Raw genomic sequence first — 11,067 nt, 5'->3', positions numbered from 1 at the left:
TATTAAAAAAATTTTTTTTGTTATATAATATATATAATATTTTTTATTTTATTACGAACATTCATCTTTGTTTTGTTTGTGTTATTGTCGTGTAACATTGACTTTTACATTGCAAAAAAATTGCAATTTTTAAGAGTATAACAGAAATATTTTGCTGCAAAGTAAAGCTTAAAATTCTCCAAAGTCTGGAGAATTTTGTGAAAGTGCAATTTTTTTTGCAGAAAAATGGCATTTGCACAAAGTTCTCCGGACTTTGGAGAATTTCAAACTTTATATTCGAGTTCAGCACGTTTAAATCTATAAAGATTGACCGATTTCATACATTTCCATTACACATTTTGGCCCTAAACTATAACCGTTTTTTTACTGTATATTTATATGTATATTAATTTCAATCCTTATACTATGTAATAGAAAAAAATCATTCTCTTCTTACCACATATGTCCATGGTAGATATGTTCGAGCGCATAAGAATCCTTCGTTCTCAATGACTTCTACACCAGCACCAGTATCGAGCATAATAATAACCTCGCTCTGATTCAAAATATACGTGGGAGTGTAAACGACAGCCCCGGGGAAATGTTGGAATTTTAAGGCTGGTCTGTCGAAGTATATTCTTTGACCATCTGCGAAGACATCAAGCCGATATCGCCATTGCGCATGCTTGGGTCTCAAACGAACTTCGATGGTAGCGGAATTATTACCTCTCACTGCAAGATATATTAATTATCATCACATTATTACATACATTATTATTAATGTAATGTAAGCGGTATTAATATTAGACAAAGGCCGAAAGATCACTTTAACCCTCTAAAGATGATGAGATAAAGATGATCAACATTAGTAACGACACATTAGTTATTGATTACGCTGAGTCTGTGAGATCCAGTTAATTAATTATATGCTAAACAACATTAATTAATTTTAAGAAATTAAAATAATATAACTTGTGTGCGTGTGTATAAATACTAAATTTATTTTAATAATATAATTTATGATTTTATAACATTGCAGTGTGTATGTTTATTTTATTAATAATAATTTAAATTGCAGATATAATACAAAGAATGAGGTCAAATAGATTCACTGTTAGTTTCAAAGGATTAAGAAAGCAATTTGAACCTGGAAAGTTGCTAACAGAACGTCAGAAAATTTTCATGTAGAACAGCAGAACCTAACAGCTTACCTACTACCGAGGTAAGATGCGTTGCCATTACGTCACCATAGATATTCTTCGGTATTTGCTCAAATCTACCTTGTACGTCGAGTTTATCTCTGACATCATTCACTCGTAGCAGAACGAACTCGCCTTTACCATTAAAGGTATATTCAATACCATCAAACGTGACGAAGTGAGGATCACCGAATATCGCTGACACTCCCGGCGATTGATAGGCAATGCAATCCTGCGACGGTCTCCGTTCAAATCGGAATGTCTCGCAACCGACAGCCTGTTCTTCCTGCCAGAGACAACACGCATACATAGGCACTACATCGTGCCACCATTGCGACAGAGTCGGGACCTTGTTAGCCTCATTCCACGGGAAGAAGCCCAAATTGTGAGATCGATGCGGTCGCGATCCCCATTGCTGATCATAAGACAGCATGAGAAAACCGTTTTGATCGTAACAACATTGTTGCTCCGAACCGTCCAAACTAAAATAGTAGGAGTAAGCAGTGCATCAAGAGTTTATATGTTAAGCTGTTGTATAGTAAGTAGTACTTTATTGTGATTTATAAGTAAATGCTTTTGTTCGAGATATCAATTAGTTGCCATATCGTTAATAAAAGTAACAAATAATAAAATATTAACATTTTTCAAAGAAATCGATCTATTAAGACTAACATATTTTTGTGTAAAAACAATATGTAACTCATTCACTTATATGAAAAAGTGTTTCATCCCTTATTACGATCTCTTATTACTTTGATAAGAAATTTGCGTTAAACTAGCAGTACTCGAATTTTAAGAACTCATAGTTTTATCAGGAATACATTATAATTGAAAGTATAACAGGAAAGAAAGTAAAATTAGAAAAATTGCATATTTACTCTATTCTAATTAAAATGTTCTAAATCAGAATTTAAAAAATGCTTTATTGAAAAGTTGCTTAAGATGTGTCACTTTTATCGCAGCAATATATGTATGAAATATGCGTGTGTAAGAAATAGAGTGTCCTTCCCAAACGGAAAGGCTTTACTTACTTGGGCGCACCTGTTCTCACACAGTGAGTCGCACGTTGATTATAATAGCAATCTATATTTGAGTCTTTGTCACAATTGTAATCCGGAAGAAAGCGACCTTTGTCGTACAAAGCATGATCTAGGATGCAAGGACAAAGCGCCACTTCGGCGGCAAAGTTTTTGAGATATCGATCATGCATAATCCATTTGTCACAGATTTTCGCAGCCCATCGTGACCCATATTGCCGTTCCCATTGAGGAGCGAAATACCAACCGAGCGGAATCGGCCTGCTCCATAAACTCCTATATAAGATTAAAATCTTTAAACGCGATCTTAAACAAACCATCAGAATATAAATATTTTATCTTAATAAACCTACGGTGTTATCGATAGTCCGGAGTATAAGTGCGGTTCGGTCAAGTTGATTTGAATAAAGCCAAACACCATGTCCATATGATATGGATTGTACTCGTCCCTGTATTTGACTGGTTTGATGACATAGTTACCAATATTGGTATGCGATCTCTGAAATGTATATAATAATTTTACCGCTATTTCATCTTTTCACCGTTTCAGATTGTCTTGGACAAACCTCTAAAACCGTTATGTATTCAAATTCGGGTGTGGTCTTGGTCTCTCTGTATCCCCATAAGGATATCTGTATTCCTGCTCCGAAATTGGTAGTTAAATTATACGCGTTCCATGTGATTTTTATTTCCTCCGGGTTCTTCAAGTGAACGGCCTCCTTATCAGTAAAGAAAATCCTCTCCGTTGCCGTTGCTGGAGTTTCTATGAATAAAAGTTATACGCTATCTTATTGAAGATAATAGAAACATTATTACATATGATTAATATAGTCGAAGAAACGTATACACATTTCAAAAAAATATGGAGTGTGTATTTAACAACATAAATCTTAAATATAATTTTCACTGTTGATATAAACATCAACATGATACAAATTTAACATCATAGGCTCCATGATATTAAATTTACATCATGTTAGTGTTTATATCAATATGGTAAATTATATATTTAAATTATATATTTAAATTATATATTTAAATTATATATTTAAATTATATATTTAAAGTAATTCATGATTTAAAAATTCGTATCCATATTTTTATATATAACACCAACATAAATGATATGGATTTAATGCCATGTTAAATGTACATCGTGTTGGTGTTTATATGGTGAGAATTATATAAATACCACATAATGTGAAATTCATATACATATTTTTTAGAGTAAAAATTATTATGATGTAGAAGAGAGATCTTACCGACGAAATATTTTCCCTTCCAATCGTAAGTACCACTATCGATGGCAATATAAAAACGTATGTAACCTTCATACTTCAAGAACGGTTGTACGCAAATCGCGCGATTCCTGTCTACTACTGTACCCATCACTACTTCGTTTTCGAAACGGCACTTGATCTTTTGACTCTCGTTGAAACACGGACCGGTGATGTTGACGACGGTACCTCCTAACATGTTTCCAGATTCCGGAGCGAAAACCAGCGGCAGATGAGCTCCGGCTGTGCATTATCACACAATGAAAATATTTATTCATTCTTTAATTAATAATTATTAAAAACAATTGCTCTTTTACCAATGTCTTTATTACAGGTGCCCAGCATTATTTTTTCATCTATCCTAAAAATATGTCGTCCTGGAAAACCATTAGCCCAGCCACGGCTTGTTAAATCACGGATTGTGGTTGCCTGAGAATAAGGCTTATACTCGTAGCTTTGAGTACCATTTCCAGCATTAAATCCTACCTGTGATGAATGAGTTTTGCAAATAATTTATGTTTTATCAAATGGATCTTTATTCTTTCGAAATAGTTCTTATTTTGCACTGCTAGAATTTTACTTTCCCAAACAACACACAAGAGAAGAAAATGTTTTTATAATGTCTTTCAGATTTTTTAGATATGTATATGTCTCAAACGTCTTTATGATATTTTATGATATTTTTATTGACTTGATAATTAACTTGGATTGCGTAAAATTGAAGTAAAATATATGATATAAAATTTATCCTTATTCCGCGATTGCTTACAAATGCAGCGACTCCATTTTCGCCTTGTGTTGTATCACCGCCCGCTTCGGTATGACTCGTCCATTTAATGGTAAGGTAATTAAAGATAACATAAGTGAAGACTTCATCAGTAGCCAAAACTAGCTGAAATGTGTTAGTTGTTTGAAGAGATAGATCGATACCACCCGTGAAGGACATATTTTTCCACGTTGCAATAAGAGCGTGTTTGGGTATGAATGAATCAGCGCCAACAACACCCTCACGGATGTCCCACATGACACGCTCTCGCATTTCTACGCCGAACTGATCGGTTCTCGATTGCAAATCCCTCTCGAGCCTAAAGAGCACAATTATTTTTCGTAAATCTCTTCGGCTTTTTGAGAAATCCATGTATAAAATAATAAAAATTTCCAAAATGATACGCTAATTTTTAAAGTTTATATATCCATACCTAAAATACACTCCCGGTTTCCTACGATCGATATCGTTTTCTCTTAACATTCCTATGCGACATTTACTGAAGAAAATGCCGATAAAAGCAGGGTCATTCTTTTTAGGCCAATCTTTAACGGGAAAAACCAGAGGGTATGTAAGGTACTCTGGTGGGTCACTAAACTCCAAGTACCCATTGACAGTTAACTAAAACGTTACATTTCATTTAACATTATATTCAACAGAAAGCAAATTTTTATTTTATCTCTTTTTTAAATGTATATGGATGACGAACATCCGGCAAAAATAAAGCCAAAACGTAAATAAAAGGGAAGAATTTCTAAAAAAGCATAAACGAAGCTTTTAGAAAAATTAAGACAATGAATGTAAAAGAAAACGTCAAAAAAACATTTTTTAGAAACTTCGATTACGCTTCTGTCACTATCCTCTAATATTTGACTTACGTTTCAATTTTATTGTTACAAAGGATATCGACGTTCGGATATTCAATTGATGAATTCAGATTTTAAATTAACGTATGTAAATATTAATGTTAATATTAATATTATTTATGATATTAGAAATTATATAAATAATTATAAAAATGGTCTCGTACTCTTGTATAGTTGTATCTAAAGCCGAAGAAAGGTAACTGGAAATTCAAGTTTTTATGGATCTGCAGATTTGTCGCCTGCAGAGCTGATTGGTAATCGCCCATATCATCAGCACCACCTTTATCAAAATACCAGTACATGAATTCAGATCGAATTTTTTCCAATCTATCTTTTGGTATTTCATAATACGGTGGATTATCATCCGGACGAGGCGCGTATCTATTAGCGTCAGGTGAATCTGAATCTGTAAGTATGCATCGAAAAAGGGGATCGATCATTTATTGCATAATATTAAACAATATTTATTCAACAATTATTGTAAATATTTTATATATTTTTATTCGAACAAGAATTTCATTCTTAATCACATGTATAATATTGCAATATCATTGCAATATTAAGAATAAATGTAAATAATCAAAGCATTTGACTAAAAACCAATCTTTAATTAAATCATTAATCCATACGAGTTTATGATTTATCAAAATGGCTCGTCTCCAATGAATCATCCTCGATTCACATTAAAGTGAGTAACTGATAAATACACCGTGTGATAAGCAATGATATGGATTTTCTTTTATAGTGCGCGAGGTAAAAAGTACACAGGAACTTGAGAATGTTGAGACTCATGTCAGATTATTTTAAATGACCGTTTCAGAAATAGAGCAATTCAGAAAAATGCAATCGTTTCAAAAGAGAAATTGATAGAAAATGAATTCAGCAAGCAATTAAGCAACTATTGTTGCTTAATATTATACTGATTGCGAAACGATGGTCACGCCCACTGATAACGAATTACTTACCGTATCTTACATATTTTCCATTCTTTTCGTTCGCTATTCTACCGGAAGCTATTTGAACGGTGGGCGAATCCACTGCGGACTCGCCTTTTGCTGCAAAAGCATTTTCAACTTCCGTCAAAACTTGCACCGAACTTTCTACGTCGTCTTTCTTTTCAACAGGAATTAACTCTTTCTCCTCCACAGCTAGATCTTCGGCCTCTAAAGGAACCTCCTTCGTTTGTGGTGGCAAATCGACGTTCTCCTTCGCAATTAGGTTTTCATTCGATTCAGGTAAATTCAATCCAAATGCACTTTCGAACGTCTCATTTTCATTTTGCGCGATAATGCTACGTGGTGTTAATGAGAGAAGACAGGCGAGAAGAAGGATCCATTTTAATAATGCGAAAATGCAATCGAGCTCTTTCCACGACGCTCGAGGTCGCATTTTCGTAGAGCGCGGTGGTGTACCGACTAATTACTTTAATACGCACAACGAGACTGAATACTCGGATTCAAGTAACAGGTCGCGATAACAGGTACTGATATCATCGGCTCTAATATGATAACATTATCTCTTTACTACAGATGAGTGCGTAGAATGAACGGGAAAGTAAGGACCTGTACGTTCTACTTACAAGAAGGGCGTTTCCACTTACGAGAAAACATATTTCGTCGATACGAAAACGATTGTTGTTTACAATTTACTGTCGTAAATAGATTAAAATTCGTCTTTTTAAAGGCAAATTATTTATTCGATTTTTGCAACTGTCATATTTACAAAGCAGATATTTTTAGTACGATTAGTTCGAAAATGTACTAAAATCTTTTTATTCTTTCTTGCATTCTTGAGGACGACAGGTTTTACAATAAAACACGTGCAGTATATAAGCAAATATTATATATGAAGGCTACTTCATCTTTAAAGTCGTATTACTTTTTTTACATTAACGCATCACTTACGGTATCCGTTATATGCATAATAAAAATGTATGATGCTCTTATATTAATATATTTTATATATTCAACTTAAAATCGCGGACAGCCTAAAAACGGTGTACTTTCCTCCATTGCAGTTTTTTAAAATATATAATACGAATTTTTCGCGTTTAAAATGTATCGCGCTACAAATGCATCATAGAATAAATATACATATTAACAGTAATAGATACGTCTGCTTGTGTATAGGGTGCATCAATAATGTTCGACGAGTTCATATTCAACGATTAAATATTTTTTTACAACAAGAGAGAGAAACACATCTTTTCATTATTAATCGTATTATTCATATACGATAATGAGATGTATATCTGCTTAATGTTTGTAACAAGTTGCAAAAAAATCGGTTACGAAATATTTCTGTAAATGTCGAACACATCAAACATTACTAATACGTTTAGCTGTAAATTATGTTTGGTTTGGGTATGTTAAGCAACTTTCTCGCTTTTTTTATGCATCATTCGAGTAGTTAAATATGTATACGGCAAGGATCTTAAAAGTAGGGGAAATTATGGAATTTTTGTACTGCGACGGTATCTTATATCAATATTGTCCAAATGTTTACAAAAAATTATATTACATTTTTTATGCTGTTGTAAATCTTTTCAATTGATGGTACGTATCACAGAAGAAATCTATAAAAGTCACAGAAAGAATTCAAAAAAAATTAAAAAAAAGAGAGAGATCTTAAAGAGACACGTCTAAATTGTTTTTCGCGAATGGAACCTACAGCAATGATGTCAATATAATATTGCGGATATGAACCACACTTCATCATTAAGTGAAAAGACTTTTTTATAACATTTTATTTGTAATGAAATAATCTCTCTGTTACGGTTGATTCTTTCTTTAACATTACGACGTTGAGGCATTATCTCCATTACTGTCCATATATCCGCCAGATCCGTTCATGACAAATGATGTTCCCAAACCATAGAGATGTCCACAATATTTTGCATCATCAATATTATCTTCGAAAAACATCTAAAATAAAAGTCAGAAACAAATTAGAACTTTACGTATATAAATCTAGATATGACCAAAATCGAGACATAAGACGTTTTAAAGATATCTTATATCCTGATTTTGACTCGCATACTAAGAACTCGCAATCTAAGAACGTAATATTATTACGTATTATTTTTATAATTTTATTTGACAAATTATATATTATTAAACTAAATTTAGTAATTTAATTTAGCTGTTTCTATTAAAATTTATTATTAAAGTTTATTATTAAAGTTTATACTGTATTAGCAATTTAATTTTACTTACTTCTCGCATCTTAAAAAAGACCATTCCAGTAAGAAGGGAATCAGAACCTGCTTGATGCTGAGGACCTACTCTTTGAATTTCCAACTGTTCTGCCACTTCTTGTAAACCGCCTTTCAAGTTCTTGCACGATTTCATTAAGTACTATGTAATATAAAAATAAAACGTATTTTTTATATTTCGTTTATTCTTAATTAATTTTATTTATTTATTTTTTAACAAAACAACTCACTTTTACATCATATATCGTCGGAAAGTATATCCTAAGAAGCTCGAAAAATTCACTTTCTTCCTGTGGCAATTTTTGATCCGTCAGGAGTTTCAGTAAGTAACCAAAGTCATAGCCAGAATGAAAAGATAGCCATTTTATGTCATCAACAAGAACAATTCCTGATGTCATTAATAGCTCAGCAAATTCTAAAGGATCAATGCCCTCCTCTTCATGTTTTTTGAACTGTATACCACTATTTTGTAGCATATCTATACTATCCTGTGCATACATGTCTTCACTAGTAACAATAAAATACACACCTTATTACCGGAATTATTTTTAAAAAAATTTAAAAAACTTTGAATTATCTTAAATTAAGAATTAGGTTAATGTTAATAACATACACTTACTGTAAGTTGAATTTAAAATTAAATTGCCATGTTGTATAGCTACCGCCCGGCGTATTCCCCGATTCGTCAAGGAATGTGAGACCAAGTTGAATTATTCGTAGAAGATCTACATTGCAACGTAAGAGCTGGTATTGATAGTCGGCATTGGTTCTGAATTCTCCTGTTCCAAATAAAAAACTTGCAATTTGCACATGCTTCCAAAAGTAACATATTCCATTATGGAATTTTTATTTTATATGGAATACAAAAATATGCATTCTTACCAATAGGCCTAGCTACAACACCTGGAAATTCTGTATCCATTGCGATATACTGATATTGTTGTACGACTTGACGAATTGTACGAAACTCCTCTTCTAGATTATGTCCCCATACATCTCTGATTCCACATTCTTCATTACTGGGCATATTCCCTCCTCCCTTTTGCTGCCCTATTTGGTTGGTCCCACCTAAAAGTTCATTCATAACAAAATTCATTTCACAACAAAATAATATCATTAAATATTAGATATATAGAAATAATAAAAATATTCTATGCTTCTCTTTTCATTCTTTAATTAATTTGTTGTTAGTGTAATATTTGACAAAATATATGAAATATATATATTTAATTTTACAGACTGCTATCATAAGACTTGAGTACCAGGAACATAAAAGTGAAATTTTTATAACAAAAATCTCTTTGAAATAGAATTAAATATTCATACAATATTCATATTTATACAGAATTATAAATACACATCCTCCAAAAATGACTTCTTTATTCGTAATATAATTACATAATTTTCAATCAATTAACGATAAATTTTTTTTAACGTTAAATTGATTGTTTGAACTGCAGCTTCAAACAAATATATGTTCTTCACAAATTTTGCAAAAAAATCACATCTTCTCTGGTACTGACAAATGCATGTTTTTCAATAGTTTCACATACTAACACAATGTCATATGAGACTTCTATTTCCTTTATTACATCTATCTTTTCATCCACTCGAAACTCGTCCTTTATCTACTTTGCTTCCATATTCCTGTAATGCGTATGTCTTTCAATTATCAATTGAATATATAAAGATTTCACTTTTAATGTTCCTGATCCAGTATACGTAACTCTTTAATCTATAAAGCGTTATCCAGTATCATCGCAAAGATCATATATGATTACTACATTTTCTTTACGTTGCAAATAGAGATCAAATGTACATCGTGCTTGTACACACCGGTAGCTGAAGGCATATTCCTGCATTCACCGGGGCTATGCTTGTCTTCAAATTCCTTCTGTCACGGTCTTTCCTTCTTCATATCACTGGAAATTTGTGAATAATCAGTGAAACAACCTCTTACGTAACGCCTGCAAACTGTTAGTGACCAAGAGAAACTTGAAATGTCATCTGCATCGTATGGGAACTACGTATCATTAATAATAACAGCTAGCACTGGATCCTCAGTCACTATTACTATTATACAGGCAAGACAGGTTATGGATCGCGGGTAAACAACAACAGTTCATCACAGTGGACGTTGCGCAAGGATGAAACGCGGACCGGCACGAGAACACGAGTGAACACGCGTGCGAGAACACCGTGGGAGAACGACGCGGGGCAGCAGAACTCGTTATTTGTTAAATAAGTTTACTGGGGAACCGAGAGGGGTTATGTGCCCCCCCCTTGGAATAAGCAGAGAACGTCTTCCACGAGGTGCACGGACAGCACCGTGCGGCAATCCGTACCTTGCAGTATGATATATTCCTGGTCAGCAATCTGAGCGCAAAACGATTTAATCGAGGCTGCACCCACTATCTTGCCGTGTCAAATCATGAACGGTTTAAACGACTTCTTTACCTCACGAGCTCAGTACGCGCGACGGGCGCTTCGGTCGCTGAGATCAGAGAGAAACTTGAGAGAGCCAGAGAGGCCATCCCGACGTTTTACATAGAACCATCAAAATTGTTCATACACTAGCGCCAGTACATCTATTAATGATTTGGGAACTACATAACTACGTCACAGTTTAATTGTGGTGTTGACGATAAAATCACGGTATCGAAAATAAATATGCAAGTTCATCATAAATCGCAGTGCTAAATTATGTGTTAAATTGCTTTAAACAGTAT

At 33.3% G+C, this 11,067-nt stretch overlaps 2 protein-coding genes across 5 annotated transcripts in view; both read right to left on the bottom strand.

The window, feature by feature from the left end:
- The window catches only part of LOC108692241 (protein mesh), an 11,578-nt gene extending 5,018 nt beyond the window's left edge, over positions 1-6,560 (bottom strand). For both annotated transcript variants that reach the window (XM_018200417.1, XM_018200416.1), the window contains exons 1-11: positions 6,090-6,560; positions 5,289-5,530; positions 4,692-4,879; positions 4,262-4,577; positions 3,810-3,978; positions 3,478-3,735; positions 2,782-2,978; positions 2,569-2,714; positions 2,210-2,491; positions 1,191-1,660; positions 437-711 (exon numbers count right to left, since the gene is read on the bottom strand). In XM_018200417.1, the coding sequence (XP_018055906.1) occupies positions 437-711; positions 1,191-1,660; positions 2,210-2,491; positions 2,569-2,714; positions 2,782-2,978; positions 3,478-3,735; positions 3,810-3,978; positions 4,262-4,577; positions 4,692-4,879; positions 5,289-5,530; positions 6,090-6,513 (2,967 nt within the window). In that variant the 5' untranslated portion in view covers positions 6,514-6,560. The remainder of the gene's footprint in view (positions 1-436; positions 712-1,190; positions 1,661-2,209; positions 2,492-2,568; positions 2,715-2,781; positions 2,979-3,477; positions 3,736-3,809; positions 3,979-4,261; positions 4,578-4,691; positions 4,880-5,288; positions 5,531-6,089) is intronic.
- Positions 6,561-6,874: 314 nt separating this feature from the next.
- Positions 6,875-10,831, bottom strand: LOC108692223 (CCR4-NOT transcription complex subunit 7). 3 transcript variants are annotated; one of them, XM_018200400.1, is made up of 8 exons: positions 10,684-10,831; positions 10,175-10,260; positions 9,896-9,985; positions 9,221-9,406; positions 8,958-9,117; positions 8,569-8,845; positions 8,340-8,480; positions 6,875-8,048 (listed from the first exon to the last, which is right to left on the bottom strand). In XM_018200400.1, exons 3-8 carry the CDS (start codon positions 9,903-9,905, stop codon positions 7,920-7,922), a joined length of 903 nt encoding a protein of 300 aa, XP_018055889.1. In that variant the 5' UTR covers positions 9,906-9,985; positions 10,175-10,260; positions 10,684-10,831; the 3' UTR covers positions 6,875-7,919. The 3 variants fall into 3 exon arrangements, with proteins under 3 accessions (XP_018055889.1, XP_018055890.1, XP_018055888.1); XM_018200401.1 differs by lacking the exons at positions 10,175-10,260; positions 10,684-10,831 and adding an exon at positions 10,066-10,154; XM_018200399.1 differs by lacking the exon at positions 9,896-9,985 and having other exon boundaries at positions 6,879-8,048.
- Between the last annotated feature and the right edge of the window lie 236 nt (positions 10,832-11,067).

The sequence above is a fragment of the Atta colombica genome, unplaced genomic scaffold (genome assembly GCF_001594045.1).
Source record: "Atta colombica isolate Treedump-2 unplaced genomic scaffold, Acol1.0 scaffold66, whole genome shotgun sequence".
Lineage (NCBI taxonomy): Eukaryota > Metazoa > Arthropoda > Insecta > Hymenoptera > Formicidae > Atta > Atta colombica.
The sequence above is the reverse complement of the archived record's forward strand: the minus strand, read 5'-3'. Positions and strand labels throughout refer to the sequence as shown.

Excerpts from the sequence above, each read along its gene's own strand:
- LOC108692223 (XM_018200399.1), bottom strand. Across the intron at positions 9,118-9,220 it reads TGTTGTAGCTAGGCCTATTG|GAGAATTCAGAACCAATGCC; the intron begins GTAAGAATGCAT and ends TATTTGGAACAG. Across the intron at positions 8,846-8,957 it reads AATTTTAAATTCAACTTACA|TGAAGACATGTATGCACAGG; the intron begins GTAAGTGTATGT and ends TATTGTTACTAG.